Source organism: Azolla caroliniana, unplaced genomic scaffold, assembly GCF_043228905.1.
Source record: "Azolla caroliniana isolate FFs.n. ecotype wild unplaced genomic scaffold, voAzoCaro1.0.p SCAF_1, whole genome shotgun sequence".
NCBI lineage: Eukaryota > Viridiplantae > Streptophyta > Polypodiopsida > Salviniales > Salviniaceae > Azolla > Azolla caroliniana.
In genome coordinates this window covers 19508898-19527432 of record NW_028230436.1, presented here as the reverse complement: position 1 = coordinate 19527432, position 18535 = coordinate 19508898, and the positions used below count along the sequence as shown (strand labels likewise).

At 38.5% G+C, this 18535-nt stretch overlaps 1 protein-coding gene across 2 annotated transcripts; it reads left to right on the top strand.

The window, feature by feature from the left end:
* The first annotated feature begins 273 nt into the window (after positions 1-273).
* Positions 274-14499, top strand: MSH2 (MUTS homolog 2). 2 transcript variants are annotated; one of them, XR_015530417.1, is made up of 13 exons: positions 274-420; positions 676-725; positions 871-903; positions 1602-2678; positions 2852-3406; positions 3526-3636; positions 4502-4591; positions 4671-4742; positions 4841-4951; positions 5160-5286; positions 5844-6040; positions 6485-6580; positions 13965-14096. XR_015530417.1 is itself a non-coding variant. In XM_087326658.1 (13 exons), exons 1-13 carry the CDS (start codon positions 351-353, stop codon positions 14452-14454), a joined length of 2847 nt encoding a protein of 948 aa, XP_087182784.1. In that variant the 5' UTR covers positions 274-350; the 3' UTR covers positions 14455-14499. The 2 variants fall into 2 exon arrangements, 1 of the variants encoding a protein (XP_087182784.1); XM_087326658.1 differs by lacking the exon at positions 6485-6580 and adding an exon at positions 14254-14499 and having other exon boundaries at positions 13965-14117.
* The last annotated feature ends 4036 nt before the right edge of the window (positions 14500-18535 follow it).

Sequence of the window (18535 nt, the reverse complement as noted above, 5' to 3'; positions counted from 1 at the left end):
CCTTCTTAATTATATCAATATATATGCTCCATGGGGACGGACTCCTCCTTCTCCCAACTCCTTTCGTTTTGGGACTTCTTCTTCAGTCCGTTCTGGCGTTCCATTCGGGACTTTCACTCTTTTTTGGGTTGGGACACCACCAAGTAAGTTACCAACCACACTGCGCTTCTTCTCTCTCTCTCTCTCTCTCTCTCTCTCTCTCGCACTTCTTTTACATACATACATACATTCATACTCTACTCTCTACTCTCTGCTCCCGCCAACAAACAAACAAACAAACAAACATGCATGCACTTCCTTCTTTTTCTCCTCGCCTTTCGTGTCTTCTCCGTCTTTGATTCTATCCAGCCATGGCGCCTCCAGCAGACGAACCCACTGATCAAATCGACGAATCTTCCAAGCTCCCTGACCTCAAGCTAGGTATTGTGTACACACACACACACACACACATGTATGTATGTATTCTAAATACAGCACTATATATATAAGTTTTAGGGTTACATTATATGCTTGTATATGTATACACGATGTATGTGCATAAAACATAAATAATTCTCGTTTTCATAATAATTTATATATTGCATGCATTTATATCTAGATAGTTGTGTAGAGCTAGTTCGTCTTTCTTGCTAGTCTGATATCTGCAAAATGCATGATTTTTTTGCTTATTTGCAGATGCTAAACAAGTAAGAGGATTCATTAGTTTTTTCCGTAAGCTTACAGAGGTAAAAAGATCTTGAATTTGTTGTTTCAGTATATATATTTATGTGTATACATGCATGCATGCATACATAACTTTCAATATGCATTTTTGGGCGCCTTTTCCTGCATTTTTCATAGCTCATACTATTTTTCTTGTTAAAAATGCAGGATGAACAGATTGTTCGATTCTTTGACCGGAAGGTGAATGATTTTTAGTTTATCTTTCTCTTATTGAATGTCTCCTGATCTTTCTATCGAATTGTTCATAGTAATCCAATGGATGAAAAATTTATGTACTGGCCCGATACTTGAAAACTTATGCACTGGTTCATTGCCTAATGGGTGAAAAAAATCAGCTCCAATTCATTTAAAATTGATCCAAATCCATGAATATTTATTTATTTGCTCATTTTTCTGAATCATATCTTTGAGCCTAAATATGGCACATTTAGAAAATAAGTATTACCATCTCTGATCCAATATGTTCTTAAAAGAACATTACTTGGGAATTGACAGGGTAGATCTACAACTAATTAATTTCTTAGAGCATTCTTCTGGAATAAACCGGGTAGAACTACACTTAAAAATTTCTGAAATGTTTAAAAGATTGTGGCATTCTCTCTTATCTTTCTTTTGCGAAGAGCCTAAAATCCATACATATACTGAAGTAAAGAAAATTGTGATTTACTGCTTTAATGTGATTTCAAAGGTTTTATAAGCTCACTGCATGTTGTAAACAAGTTGCGACTTGCACGCCAGTTTTGTATCTACTATTTTGTTCAGTTTTGTCTGGTATTGAAATGTCAATAATTTTAATACAGATCTTGTAATCTGATCATTGTAGCAATGCTTGCATTATATATTCATTCATAACATTTGAAGGTTTTGTTGGTCTTTAGGACTATTACACTGCACATGGTGATAACGCGACTTTTCTTGCGAAAACATATTATCGTACCATGACAGCATTGCGTCAGCTTGGCAACAATGATTCAGATTCTCTTTCAAGTATTTCTATAAGCAAAAGCATGTTTGAATCAATTATAAGGGATTTATTACTTACGAGAACCGATCACATTATAGAACTATATGAAGGAGGTGGGTCCAATTGGCAAGTGACAAAGACGGGAACACCAGGACAGTTAGGGAGTTTTGAAGATATTCTGTTTGCAAGCAATGATATGCACGATGCCCCTGCTACTATTGCGGTTCAGGTTTCTATTTGTGACAGGGAAAGATTAGTAGGCTTAGCTTTTGTGAATCTTACCAAAAGAAGCATGGGATTAACGGAGTTCTTGGATGATGATCATTATACGAATCTGGAATCGGCTATTATTGCACTTGGTTGTAAAGAATGTGTTGCCCCTCAGGAAAGTGGTAGTGTTACAGATACTGAGAGGCTCAATGATGTATTTTCAAGGTGCAATGTTCTCTTGACCAAGAGAAAGAAAATGATATTTAAAATAAAAGATGTCGATCAAGACATGGGCCGATTAGTGAAGGGTTCGGTTGAACAACTCAAAGACCAAGTTTTTGCATCTGAAATCGCCGCTGGGGCACTCGGTGCTATATTGTCTTACACAGAATTATTAGCGGATGATTCAAATTACGGAAAGTTTGTATTAGAGCCTTATAGTGTAAACACTTTCATGAGACTCGACGCAGCGGCCCTGCGGGCACTGAATGTTCTTGAGAGTAAAGCTGATGGAAATAAAAATTTTAGTTTATTTGGGCTCATGAACAGGACATGTACTGCTGGCATGGGCAAGAGACTGTTGAATAAGTGGCTCAAACAGCCATTGCTTGATGTCACCGAGATAAATCATCGACTCGATCTTGTCCAAGCTTTTGTGGAGGATGCAGCTCTTCGGCAAGATATGCGCCAACATTTGAAAAGAATTCCAGATGTTGATAGGCTGATAAGGAAAGTCGACAAGAGAAAAGCCTCCCTACAAGATATTGTGAAACTTTATCAGGTATCCATAGGATGGGGAGGAGGAAGTATTCAATAAATGGCTATACGCAGTGAATAGCTCTTAGTGTCAAAAATATGAGTTTCAAACTTTTACCATCATTACCTTTTTTTGGATTGGGTTGTGAGTTTCTTTAATACAGTTGGATACTGTAATATTTCATTTCTGCAATGCAGGCTGCTGTTAGGCTTCCTTTCATTAGGGACATACTTGAGCATTATGAAGGAGAATGCGATACCTTGATTAAGGAACGCTTCTTGAATTCCTTAAGAACTTGGACAAGTGCAGATCATCTTGGAAAGTTCGAAGGTCTTGTTGAGGCAGCTGTTGATCTTGAACAAATACAAATGGGTGAATATATTATTTCAGCCGGATATGATTCTAACTTGCAAAACATAAAGACTGAGAGGGATGACGTAGAAGAAAGAATAAAAAAGATACATCAGACAGCAGCTGTTGAGCTGGATTTAGCCATTGATAAAGTACTCAAGATTGATAAGACTTCTCAATGGGGCCACGTTTTCCGGATCACTAAGAAAGAAGAACCTAAAGTTAGGAGACAACTCAATGCAAACTATATCTCTCTTGAGACACGCAAAGATGGAATAAAATTTACTAATGCCAAACTAAAAAGGGCAAGTGAGCAGTATATGAAACTTACAGAAGACTATGCAGCCACCCAACGTGAACTTGTGGCAAAGGTGGTGGAGGTCACTTCAACATTTTTGGAGGTAAAAAAGTTATTATCTGGCAGATGCGTAGAGTTTCTATACTCAAACTGTTAATTTATCGATATATTGTTTTTTGAAATATTTTTGTTGTATAAATTTGTTTTTTCCCCTCTGTTCAGGTCTTTGAAGGGGTTGGAAATCTGATGGCTGAATTAGATGTCCTCTCAAGTTTTGCTGATCTCTCTTCTAGCAGTCCAGCACCGTATGTCAGGCCACTCATCACTTCTTCGGTAGGATTTCAAATGATGCCTTTTCCTTTACATGGATTGTTAACATTTATATTCAAACCTCCATATTCATGTAGTGAGCAGGTACTTGTGAGTAGTAAGTAATGCTATAGGTTTTTATATTATCAAGATTAGATCAATGCTGGTTATCCTTCTTCCAAGAATGCCTTTTCAGCTACATATGTGGATTGTTAGCATTTATATTTGAATCTCAATTTTCATGCATATATTGGGTAGGTCATGTGTAATAATGTAGTAGGTTTCTATATTATCAAGTTTAGGTCAATGCTGGTTGTTTTTATCAATGGGTCACATTGAGGAGTTGTAAAAGTTGGGTATGCGAAAAGTGAGACCTCGTTTATCTTGCCATATTTGCATCACATTTTCTCTGCATCTTATAAGGCATATCTTGGTAGTAGAGAGGCTGATTTGAGGAGAAGCCTTCCCTTGTAACATAGAAGAAATTTGTAAGTCATTCTAGAATGTTTGACCTGATATATCCAGTGTCTCCTAGTAAAAAAAAACCATACATGAAAATTGTGATTTGTCATGAACTTGATCTTTTTATTAATTTCTACAGATCACCATGTACTCATCTTTTTATTGCAGTGTATCTTGGTCTTTTAAGTAACTTCTACAGGTCATCATGTACTGACTGGACTTTTGCTTCAAGCAATTTCCACGTATCATGTATCTTTTTTTATTATTTACTAGCTACCTTGGCCAGTCCATCAGAGATGTCAAAAAGGAATTGAAACAAGGAAAAATTTATGTCAGTCAATACCGAGTTAACTAGGAAATCTCTTCAAACTAGCTACATTAAATGCTCATTTGCACTATAATTGACTCAGTTTTAATATGTATCCAGGATGAAGGGGATATCATACTGACAGAAAGCAGACATCCATGTGTAGAAGCCCAAGACACTGTTAGCTTCATTCCAAATGATTGTCTTCTGGTACTTCTTAATTAGGCATACCAGCATTCTCTTTGTTATGATTTGGATTATCCTAAATGATTAGCTTTTTTCTATCAAGGTTCGAGGCAAAAGCTGGTTTCAAATCATAACAGGCCCTAACATGGGTGGAAAATCTACTTTTATACGCCAGGTTTTAATCTACTTATTGGTTATGTAAATCTGAAAATTGCAGTGACGTTTTAGTTTGCTAGCAATTGTCGTGATTGTTGAGATTATCTCTTTTACTAGGTTGGAGTTAATGTTCTCATGGCCCAAGTAGGATGCTATGTCCCATGTGAATATGCAACTATAAGTGTGCGGGATTCGATTTTTGCAAGGGTTGGTGCAGGGGATTGCCAGGTAAATAATGTTTGTGACATAATGTTTTTTGTTCATTTGGTGTTTTCCGTTTTGGCATGACATTGAATATCTCACAGTTTTTTGGGTGTGGCTAGTGCATGCTTGACCAAAATTTATTATTGTACTTTTGAACATGCATTTTGCTTCGTAGAATGTGTACTAAAGATGGTGATCAAATTATCCTGGACATTTTACTTTATTTATACAGCTGCGGGGGATATCAACTTTTATGGCTGAAATGCTTGAGACTGCAGCAATTCTGAAAGCATCAAGTGATAGATCATTGATAATTATTGATGAATTGGGGCGAGGTACATCAACCTATGATGGATTTGGTAAGTCAATGGCAATCTGTTTATAAAGACTTCCAATATAAATGTATGTAAATAAATGCACATTGATGTATGTATGTATGTATGTATGTATTCTGATGCAAATGTTTGTTAAGTCTTTGTGGTTACCTTCTAAACTTCGAAATCAATGAATTTTGAGTCCTTAATGCATTGAGTCGAGTACATTTAGACATGAATAATTAGTTTATCTATGCGATAATTTGCATGCAGAAAATATCATCCCCAAAAGACATGCATGGAGCACCATTTTGTAAATTCAGTCCTGGATATGACCTTTATTCTAGTAGTTTTGATTGGTTGCTGCATGATCTTACAACGTAAAGCAAAAATAGACTGGAGGAAATAGATAGGTCTGAAAATTTTATTACAATCTTGTTTGAAAAAACTGAATGCAGTGTTGTAATAGTGGTGCAATATCTCTCATGCCAGGAAGTGAAGAATTATGAAAAAGGACGTCCAAGAGAATGACAAATAGAGTGTTTATTTTTTTTTAATGTTTTTGGCAATGAGTGGTACTTTTTCCTTTTTGGTTTATACAGGTTTGGCTTGGGCCATATGTGAACATTTGACTGAAGTGACAAGGGCACCTACTCTTTTTGCTACCCATTTTCATGAACTCACTGCATTGGAGAAAAATCAAGAGTCTGGAAATGGTTCCCCGATAGTTGGCATTGCAAATTATCATGTGAAAGCTCACCTTGACAAGGCATCTCAGAAGCTAACCATGCTTTACAAGGTAATCAACTGTCCTCAAAGACTGTATATCCTGTGGTGATAATTCTGGACACAAATATGTTGCATCACATATGGTAATGTATCATATGCATGTGTATGCAGAAACTTAAATATGCATCTAGATATGCGCACATACACATTGTATGCTTATATGCATATGCATTCATATACGGGTATGCACATATTCTTGCACTGTTTTGTTGACCTTGGCACACAGTATAAACCTTCTCGAGACCAATGATAGCTTCTGGTTGCAAAGTAAGAGCATGAGAGGATAGTATTTGTAACCTAACATTATATGTATAATGTAAGAATTATTGAGGGAACAAGACTACCAAATCCTCAATCCCCCACAATAACTAGCTCCACCCCCTCCCTTTCACTAACTCCATCTTGTATATGTGGCTGGCCATTAAACTTAAATCTTCCTCAATGGGTTCAACAGCTATAATTAAGTGGGCATGTCACCCGAAGAGCGATAGAAAACTGCATTTTGAAGCTCCTATTCTTGTTGGAGACTACTACAATCAGACTAAGCCAGGTTTGTTTCTTCACTAGCTGTCAACCTGGAGAAGCTGATCTATCTCTTTCTTTGCCTGACTTTCTCGTGGATATGCAGCCCCTGGTGCTTTGGAGAGACAATGTGCACATTTGCAGTTCCAAGAGCCACAGACAAAGTTATGTTTATTTGATACACTAGTCACACCAACTCTTCTCTATGGAATAGAAACATGGGGACCGAGTCTTAACAAGGCAAATCATTGGAAAGATTTAGAGAGACCTTTGGTATCAATGATTGCTCGCATGATAAGGAGCAAAGAATCGGTGCTCCACGATATAATCCGGGCAAAGATGGGAGCAACACCTATAATAACCACGGCATTGTTCCGAAGGTACCCAAGGTTGGCACTTATGTCATCAAGACAACTGGCTGAAAATGGAGACACTCATTGTTGGTATCTGAACCAAACGATCATTCACAACGTTATGTGAGCTTCCCAAATCAAATAAGAACGGTACGGGATATCCATTGATATACCCGTTTGTACATAGTAAATCATTGGTTCCAAATACATAGTGAGAGAAAGAACATTTACAACTACTTAATGATGTGTATAAACCTCAAGGACATCAAGAATCTGACCTTTGTGGTCAACAACTTTGGTTTTGTTGTGCTCTTTTCGTTGGAGCTTTCGACATTGTTCTTTTGTATGACCCTTCTTTTTGTAGAACACGCAAAAAGGATTTTGTCACTTACAATCGCAATCCATGAATTCGTTGGGTGTCTTGCGTTTCCCAGCGAATTGCGACTGCTTAGTCTCGGGCTCTTTGGTTTTGTTATGGTCCTTCCTCAAAGTGCGTTGATAACGAAGAACTATTTCAACGGCCTCTTCGAAGGATTATGGATCCTTATCTTGCACTATCTAGTGATAATGGGAATTGGGGATGCCATTGATAAAACAAGCTATCAACCAATTGTCCCCTTCTAGACCCGACTTTTGCATTTGGGTTCTAGCATAGTGAACCTTGTCTTCTAGCGAGGAAAACTTTCGGCTAGAGAAGTTCATTAAAACTTGTCCTGCCTTGGTTCAAGATGGAGGTTGTAGAAATTGACCCTTGAAAACCTTGACAAAGTTTGCTTCTTCGGTTCTTTCATTTTTTTCTCTCGTAAATGGCTTTACGACAAATGATGGTTCACCTTGACACTCATCGGGTCTATTAGTATCACGTATACTAATGACATGTGCCTAACATTATGAGATTGCCGAAGTTCGGAAATCTCGTTCAAGGTGGAATTAATGGAATTTTGTATTTGTAAAAAATACGACTCAATGGGGATTGCCCCAGGAGGAATTCCTTGAGTGGATGTCATCGGGTCGTTATTATGAGCCATTAGAATATAATGTCTGGCAAAGAAATAGGATAGGGTCAGACAAATAGTCAAAACATAATTTCGTGATGTAAACATACCATGGGCAAACGTTGATCTATATCATGATCTCATGTCATTACCCCTCTAGACGTATGAGATCAGGTAACTATGGTAACACAAAGGTGTTTTAAAAACCATGGGGGTGACAAATGAATGTCTTTCCTTGATCTCTATATCGATTTTTTCATGGCGGCTCCCTGAGGCTCAACCATGTATGCTCGCGTCACAAATAGTTTATACACGAAAAAATATTAACAATAAACTATGTCTTTGTGCCCATCCATGTGGTTTCGGCTTTTTAAGTCTTACTACGAGGACCTCGAAGTGCACGTAGACCTAAAGTCTAAACATGTTTTATAGTCATATTTATCAATAATGTTGTATGGTCTTGGTCATATTTGAACTCGAGACCTTGAAAAAAAATACATTAAGAACTTGATCTAACCAAATGGTTTGCCCCTTTTGAATGTTTAATGTTTATGCATATGAGAGATATGCGAAGGCATTTGCCCATATATGTTTTTTAAATGAAAACATATGTGTCGAGAAACCTTATTTCCCCCTCATTAACTAGACAACTATGTTGGTACGTTACCCAACTTTAAGTCTCATCATTACGATGACATACCCCAAAGTGCAACCTAATGGTCAAGCCACACTAGCCCTCTTTTTCGTAGTAGGCCCATGTGGCCCATCACATGGTTACGTCATTACTTATGCCTTTTGTAATGATGATCTCATGGTGGCATCGCAATCATGTAACGAGTGAGGCATGTTGGATGCGTGTGTCATATGGACGACCTCACATGAAGTGGGTCAAGCCCTTACGCTCACAACATCATTGTGGCTATGCTCGTTTCATTCTAACATGTAGCGAAATCGAGGTGACCAAGGGGAATAACAAAAAGAAATTTGTTTAAAGGATGGTGAGTCGTGACTCCCCCTTTCGCACAAAAAATGTGAGGATGGCCACCATGTTCCTTTCCCCAAAATGGACAACCTTTGATATACCAATATCACGTAATAAATACTAATACACACACACATATTTTTATCACATGTATATGATCAAATATGTATACAAGTGATTATATATGCATATATTAATGAATCGTTAATATAACATAGCCTACGAATGATGTAATCGAGATATGTAATCAAGGCATATAGCCTCTACGCACACGAAACATCCAAAATAAGGGTGAACATAATACGCAATCGAGGCATTTACCTCTTACGCATACGACACAGATCATATATCAAATTACATAGAAATTCAGGTATTGACCTAATACGCATACGTAACATATGTATGTGAACAGCTAGAACAGCAAGCTGTTAATGCTGATTTGCAGCCTGAAATACCTGGACAGCAAGTTGAAAATGATGATTTGCAAGCTCAACAGCTACCAAACAATAAGCATTGGGTTAGGAGATTGTCTAGAATTACTAGACAGCTTGGCAGATTTGTTCCTGATGCAAACAGTGTGGCTGATTATGTTATGGTGACTGATTGTGGCGAACTGTCTTGCTTCAAGGAAGCAATGGACAGACAGGACAATAAGAAATGGTATAAAGCCATGTTGTCAGAGATGGAATCTCTTGAGAAAAATGACACTTGGGATTTGGTGCAGTTGCCTAAAGGGCAGAAAACACTTCCATGCAAATGGGTTTATAAAATGAAGATCATTTCTGATTTCTCGCCAAAGTACAAAGCAAGATTGGTTGCAAAAGGATACAAGCAGGAATATGGAGTTGATTTTGATGAGATCTTCTCTCTTGTAGTTAAGATGACTACATTAAGAACCATTTTGGGCCTAGTTGCAGTTGAAGATATGGAGCTCATACAGATGGATCTGAAGACTGCCTTTTTACACGGTGATCTGCATGAAGACATATATATGCAGCAGCCTGAAGGTTTTGTGGCTAAAGGCAAAGAGAAGTTGGTTTGTAAGCTCAAAAAGAGTTTGTCTGGGTTGAAACAAGCACCAAAAGAATGGTATCATAAATTTGATACATTTATGCAGTCTCAAGGTTTTTGTAGAAGTCACGTGGACCACTGCTTGTACACCAAGAAGGCAGGAGATGGCAGCCTGATTATCTTGGTTTTGTATGTTGATGATATGTTGATTGCTGGCAAGGATGTTCATGCATTGGATTCATTGAAGCAAAGCCTTCATGGCAGCTTTGATATGAAGGATCTTGGTGATGAATACTCCGAAACCGGTTGAAAGGGGTACTCTTTCTATCTCAGCAGGAGTATATCTATAAGGTTTTGCAGCGTTTCAATATGGAAGGGGGGAAAACAATTGGGGTTCCATTGCCTCCATATTTGAAACTCAGTGTAGAAGACAGCCCTACATCTGACGATGAGAAGGCTGAAATGGCTAAGGTTCCATATGCTTCAGCCGTTGGCAGTTTGATATATGCAATAGTTACTACACGCCCTGACATTGCTTTTGCAGTGGGAGTGGTTAGTAGGTACATGGAAAATCCCGGCAAAAAGCATTGGGAAGGGGTGAAAGGTATTATGAGATACGTCAAAGGCACAAAGGACTTGTGCATTTGCTTTGGAAAGCAAAAGGCATCTGCCGTCGGTTTTACGGATGCGGACTGCAGAAAGTTTACTTCTGGGTATGTGGTTTACTTTAACAGGAGCGGTCTCTTGGATCTCCAGACTACAAAAGTGTGTTGCATTGTCTACTACAGAGGCAGAGTATGTTGCTGCCACTGAGGCATGCAAGGAGTCTTTATGGCTTTCATTTCTAGTGAGAGATCTTGGCATTCCAGAGTTACCTATTCTTCATTGTGACAGTCAGAGTGCTATCATGCTAGCTCGGAATCCCGTCTTCCATGCAAAGACGAAGCACATACAGGTGAAGTATCAGTTCATCAGAGATGTACTTGACAGCAAGAACATTGAGCTTGTCAAAGTACATACAAATAATAATCCTGCAGATCTTCTCACGAAGGGTCTTCCAGCTGAGCAATTTGCTCATTGCTGATAGATGATGGGAGTTGGATAGATGTATGTAGTTAAGCTTTGTACATACTTGGACTTAGCTGACCTTTTTTTTTTTCTCACGGCACATTGCCTTTAGGTGGGAGGTTGTTGGGAATAAAGGGCCATCATGCCTTTTATTAGTGCAGGAGTGTGAATGCACTCGTAGCACATTTTTGACTTGTATATACATAATATCGAAAAACCAAAAAAGTGGTACACTCTTTGTACCCAAGACAGCGTACATATCTCTCTCTCTCTCTCCCTTTGTCTCTCACTCAGACTCTCTCCCTCTCTGGTTGACCTAAACCCTAATCCTTGTGCTGCCCCTTCAAACTGTGCACAAGTCCTTTGTGCACATTCGTAAAGAAGAACACAACAAACTTGAGCCAAAGTCCTGCAAATGTATTTTCCTAGGATACGGTGACGAGGGTGAAATGGGGTATAGATTGTGGGATCCCGAGAAAAGAAAAATAGTACGCAGCAATGATGTTATCTTCTGGGAAAATCGCATGCGTAAACAACCCGAAAAGACCGAGGAAGTACGTAGGGTTATATTCCAAGAAGAAATACCTTTTAGACAGAAAAATGTGCCGCTGTACAGCAGCAAACACCTGCTGCAAACTTACCTGCAAATGCAGAAAATGAGGCTGGAAATGATCAGCCAGCCTTTGCCAATAATGATGAGCCACATGGTAAAGATGTAGAATGCCATCATCGAGCCACATAATGATCTGCTGCAATAGTAGTAAAATCTGATGGCTCTTTAATGATGACACTAGAGGCCATATTGTCCTTCTCTTTGTGCTTGTCCTTTAAGTTTTTAAGTGCTTCATTCTCTGTCCTTTTTCTTGTTACCTGTGTTCTTCGTTCTTTCTAATTCAGCTTTGTAGTATCTGTAATCAGGCTTCTTATGACCTTTCTTACCACATTGATAACAAGTCACTTCAGCCTTGCCTTTGCTTTTGCTCCTGTTCCTCTGTACTTTTTCACTTTTCTTTTTTGTTCTTCCTCTAGCCACATTGGTTGAAGCTGGGTGGGTTGTATTCTGAGAAGCAATAGCTTTTGGAGAGCAAATTGTTTCCACTGTACAGGAGAAAATTCCTGCTGCAAATGCAGAAAATGATGCTGGAAATATCAGCCAACCATTGCACATTATGTTGAGCCATCAAATGTGCAGGAACAGCCATGACAGCAGGTTAAATATGATAATTTGCAGGCTCAACAGCCAGCAAACAATGCTTATTGGGTCAGGAGATCCTCTAGGGCTCCTAGACAGCCTGACAGATTTGTTCCTAGCTCAAATAATGTGGTAGATTTATCTCATGGTGGCAGAATGTAGTGAACCTTCTTGCTTCAAGGAAGCAATGGTCAGACAGGACAGCAAGAAATCGTATAAAGCCATGTTGTCAGAGATGGAATCTCTTGGAAAAAATGGCACTTGAGACTTGCAGTTGCCCAAAGGGCAGAAAACACATGCAAATGGGTTTACAAGATGAAGATCACTTCTGATTCCTGGCCGAAGCACAAAGCAAGATTGGTTGTGAAGGGGTACAAGCAGGAATTGTACCTATAGTCCATGTTTGCTGGATATTTGGGACAGAGAAAACTTTAGAATTGGTTATGCTCTACTATTGGTCTATGATTCTCGAACAAGGATGTGTGTGGCTGTTCTTGATGCATTTCTTCTGAGACCTAAGTTTTTGAGAGTCAGCTATCTTGGAATTTTGCAAACTTTGGCCATTATGGATAGGAAATGACAAAATGTCTCCATGGATTTTGTTTTCGGTTTGCCTCATACTCAACATAAACTCAAAACAGTGTTTGTTACTGTTAGTCAGTTGACTAAATTGACACATTTTGTTCTCACTACAAATGAAGCAACTGCTATGTAGGCAGCCGATATATTCATTCAACATGCATGTGTTCATGGGTTGCCCAAAACTATTAATCTCAGACTAAGATACTTGATAGGACAGTTTTGGATTAGTTTGTTTGTGAAGCCATGCACTAAATTTAAGGGTTGGAATGACGAGGAACCAGTGATCACAAGAAATGGGTTAACCACATGTTGGAATATATATTTAGGGCAGAGAAAGTTATTTGTCGTTCCGTCATTTTGCCAATAACTCATGCAATCATTTGATGACTGTTTTCCTCGTTCAAGCTGGGTTTCAGCTAGGTTGTCCATATTTCATAAGATTAAGTAGTTGTAATCCATGTATCTTGGAGTATTTGGAAGGTATGGAAGATGTGTTGGGTATTGCAAAGAGAAAAGTCTGTTCCACAATGGATAGAGCAACATATACTGCCAACAAAAGAGATATACTCCAAGCTCCTTTGAGGTAGAAGAACATATACTTTTGATTACTCCTAGAGGCTGTTTAGTTGTATCCAGCCAGCGTTTCATGTTAATAGACTGGAGAACTGTCTACTAGATGAAGATAGTATGATGGATGGTAATGTGAAACTGTAGATTCCTTCTGTAGTTGAGTCGGTAAGATCATATTGTATGGAACTGTAGAGTTCGTTAGTAGTTGACTTTGTAAGATCATATCCTATGGAACTGTAGAGTCCTTTGATAGTTGACTTGGTAAGATCATATCCTATGCATTCAAGAGAAGAAGATGAAGAATTGTACTTATCATCAAATTTTGGTGTCTTGAAATGGTCTTCCTTTGTTGAATCTGAGTTTTTTGTAAGGTCTTTGTGGACTTTGTCATCAACAACAGTGATTGGTCCTTCAAGGGGTATTGTATGTCATAATTGTGAGTCATGAGACTATTCTGAGATGTCCGTGGGTGTGAGTGCATGTCAGATGGATTGAAATTTGTCTTCAACAGTTCTCTAGCAGGGTCATTGGAGAGAGAGAGGGAGCGCTCACTATTTCTGAGAGCGAGACAGTCAGGAAAAGAGAGAGTGAATAGAGGTGATATGTGCTCACATTTAATGCATATTTCTTAGAATTTGTAACTGTTTATAATATGAAAGGTCGAGCAAGGAGCATGTGATCAGAGCTTTGGGATTCATGTGGCCGAGTTTGCTCATTTCCCTGAAAGTGTTATTAAACTTGCACGTGAAAAAGCTAACGAATTGGAGGATTTTTCTAATGCGTCCCAAAAGGAAGAGTGTTGCAAGGAAGAAGTAAAACCTACTAAAACTTAGTTCTATATAAATAAATTTCTCTTCATGTTTGTTGCTTAGGCATTTGTTGTTTTATATTTAATGATTCTAAATGTTGAGATTTTGGGTTTTTTGCGTGTGGAAATTAATATAATAGGTTGGAACAAAGTGCAAACGTGTATGTTGTCCAGATGATGTGGTATGGGGTGCAACGCGTGCAAGAAAGTTTCTTAAAGACTTTGCATCACTTCCATTAGAACAAATGAACTATGAAGATGCTATTTCCAATATTAAAAGGTTAAAAAGTGGTCTTGATCAAGATGCTATTGGGAATACATGGCTTCAACAATTTCTGTAAGTGGGTCTGTTGGTTATCTTTAAGAAGGAATTTTTGTTTCACGCACTAGTATGGGCGACATCGAAAACCTTCGTAATTCTCTCTGGGTAATGTAGATTTTTTGTATTAAATGTAAATCTTATGTGTGGTACTGAGGGTTCGTTTCTTCAGCATTATATTATGTCTTCATGATATTTCAATCACCAAAGAAATGGTTATGTTTTGAAAGTGTTATGACTCCCAATGGTTTTGATATGTAACCTTGTGGTTATCAACTGTTATGTTTTGAGACCTTATAATAGAACATTGATTCACAAGAACAAGGCACCAAAGTGATAGTATTTTAATGACAGCAATAGATGAACCATTTCGAAGTTTGGAAATCGTTGAGCTCTCACAACACAAGATGTAACAAAGATGTATATTTGTCCTTTTTTTCTTTGATTCTGCTGGGGGCTGATATGGTTTTGATTTTTTGCCCTGAATATCAACTGTAAAAGGGAAATTGCCCACATGTAGGCTAAGTAAATAAGTAGGCCAGTAGAGTACATTCACTGAAAACTTTCTGTCTCATGAATATAACTTAGTTGGCAAAAATTCATATTCTAGCAGTTACGAAGTAAACTTGGGGAAGCTAACTGTTTTTTGGTTTATCTTTGATTTTCTTAGTGTTTTATGTTTATAAAACTCTTCCGAAAAACATAAGTCTAACAAAAATGAATTGTATCACTGCTTATTTTCTGTCATTTGTGTGGTTTGGTTTGTCATTTGTTTTAGTTAGTAATAGTTAACAAGTCAGTTTTTGTCGGTTCTGGAGTCTTAAACTTTGATTGTTAAATTTTTTGAAAGTTAAGATTGAACCAAATAGAGCCATGAAACGTTTCTAGCACTTGAACCATTTGAACCAAAAAAATCTCAAACCTAGCTGTTGGAGTTAATTACAAATTATGATAATAAAAGAACTTGAGATAAGAGCATACAAGGAATGATGAAATGATTGAATTGTAGTAAGTGGAATAATGATTGTCTATACCAAGAAAAAACATTGATTGAATTTGTAGGAGGCTGAAGAAAATAATGTGGTGGTCAATGGTGGGGTGTTTTGAGAGGGAATGTGTTAGAAACTTAATTAACATTGAGCAAAATTAAAGAGGAACATTAGGAAAAAAGGGTGCTAATCAACCCTATTGTCCCTTAGTAAAGGTGAGACGGATCCAAGTCCCTTGTTGGTGTGCCATATTGTTGTGTATGGACATGGATCATGCTTGAGTTTGAAGAAAAAAGGAGACTTGCTATATAGGGTCAAACCCTACGCCCTTGTGTGTTTCAGACTTGGTTGCTTTTTTTATATAAAGTAGCCAATTGATGAAATACTTAACATGATCTCCCATGGTACCCTTCATTCCTTATGAATTAGCCCACAACTACAATTACAATTATGCTCGTAACAATAAGTTTTATAACACTACCTCTAGAGTTTTTGCATCACCCAAATGCTTAATAGTTGCATGTTATTACTTGAAACATGAGGACATTTGAAATAGGTAATATGTTGCAATTTGAGAATGCCCCGTAAAAGAGGACAAAAAAAGACCAAAAATAGGTTGATTCACAAGAAGGGCATGTGTATGCATAAAGGAGATTTAAAAATGCTCCATAAATATATTGATTTTTAATATGTTGAAAATTGGTGGCGGCAAGCCAAACTTACAAAATAATATACAAAATGACTAACATCTAAATCTATATATAGTCGGTATTTAACAATTTAAACTAGAATACAATATTTACAGTTTATGAGTGAAAAATGTCGCTTTCCAAGTCTATTCCATCGTTTTCAGATCCATCTGATGAACTTGTAGCACATTGTGAAGTTTCGTCCTCTTCCTTATTGGCGACTAATTCATCGTCTTCATCCAATTGCTAGCCAACTGAAATGTGGTTATGAGACATGCTTCTTGTTTGTCTTTGTGTTGTTTCTTGCGCTACATTAGGGAGCTTCTCTTTTAATATTTTGATTGTAGTTTGTCTCAGATGGCCTGTTTTTGTTAAAGAGAAGTCATACACAAGTATATCAACAAAATCAAGTGTGAGAGTTGATATGCTAGGTACATTTTTTCTTCTTCAATTTTTGCTTGTGCTTTTAACGTCCTTGACCATCTCTAAAGAATACTTTCCAGTAAATATATCAGGGGAAGATGTGTGATGTATGATACTAATGGACCACAATTGACTTAAGTTGATTGCTTTTTTCATTCTTCATTATCTCAAGAATCTTAGCAACCCAAAATGGATGATCAAACTCGTTATCCCCCGCTAATGTTACAACCAACATCCCAACTTGTAGCTCATGCAAATTTCCTTGTCATCTTGCATGGACTGTACGTGATATTCTTGGTCCAAGCCAAGGGGAATATGTGTGATGTATGATACTAATGGACCACAATTGACTTAAGTTGATTGCTTTTTTCATTCTTCATTATCTCAAGAATCTTAACAACCCAAAATGGATGATCAAACTCATTATCCCCCGCTAATGTTACAACCAACATCCCAACTTGTAGCTCATGCAAATTTCCTTGTCATCTTGCATGGACTGTACGTGATATTCTTGGTCCAAGCCAAGGGGAAGATGTGTGATGTATGATACTAATGGACCACAATTGACTTAAGTTGATTGCTTTTTTCATTCTTCATTATCTAAAGAATCTTAGCAACCCAAAATGGATGATCAAACTCGTTATCCCCTGCTAATGTTACAACCAACATCCCAACTTGTAGCTCATGCAAATTTCCTTGTCATCTTGCATGGACTGTACGTGATATTCTTGGTCCAAGCCAAGGGGTTTGGTGAAGATGCCGACCAATTGTTGATTAGATGGAACATATTGCAGTTCCACTTCACTAGAGAGAACACGCTCGCACAAGCTCCATGTCCAGCCCCCAGTTCTGTGTCCCACGACCCCTCTGGTCCGATGCCCCTCGACTCATCTGGTTTCGCGCTCCTCGACCCCTATGATCGGGTTGTCTGCTCAACAGGCCCTTCTCAGCTCCCTCGCTATTGGCGCCCCTCGACTTGTTTGCTCCTTCGTTTCGGTGTCGGCTTCGACTGCCCTCTCGTTTGCTTGGCCTTCATGTGATTTGGCTCTCTGTTGGCCGAAGAAAGAGTATGATTCGGAGGCGGAGGTGTGAACCAGAGGCTAGAGAATAATAGATATTATAGATAATTTGTATTAAGGAAATGACGGGTCCGGATGGATGTACGGATCCAGATCTGCACTGTTTTGTAATCGGGTAGCCGGACGAAGTACCATTTTGTGACCTTACCGGATGCCTATATAAAGGATTCAGATTGATTGTATTAGTGCGGAAGTAATGTAGGTTAAGTGATTGACTGTCTATCTTTTTGTCTATCTTGTGTATTTGCCGTCTGTGCTATATCTTGTTATCTTATGCGTGGAATTGATTGCCGGATATGGTGTATGTATTCTGGACAGGAACTAGATAGTTATAAGTGTATGAGTGGGGAATAATAATCCATATCTTTGACCACCCCTTTGGATAAGTATTCCGGAAATGGATACCTTGTGTTTGCGGCTAAGTCCAGCCTAGGATAAACACAATTTTGGCGACCATGATTGTTGCATGGAGCAGGAACACCGGAGGATGGATGTGTCTAGACAGACGAAAGAATTGGTCACCGAGCGAACGAGGAGATTAGCCGAACACTTGCGGAGGCAGGAGGCATACCAGCAGGCAGCAGAGGAAATCCGGCAGGATCGGTCATTTCCTAGAGAGTTGTGGAGGCTGGCCGAAGAAACAATTCATAGATGGAACCAATGCCATTCGAACGACGTTGAGTTGGGATTGGACAACGACATGAGCGATGAGCGAAGCACCCATTCCAATTATAGATCCAGTCACAATACTCCGAACGAGCTGGAGGAAGATGAGTTCGAGCAAACACCAACACTAGAGTCGAACACTATGACACTGACACCCCCGACAGAACAAGTAATTCTAGTTCCAACACCGAGGTGGAAGAAGTTATCCCGCTACAACCACCGATAGAGGAAGCCAATCCAGTGCCAACGCCACCGGC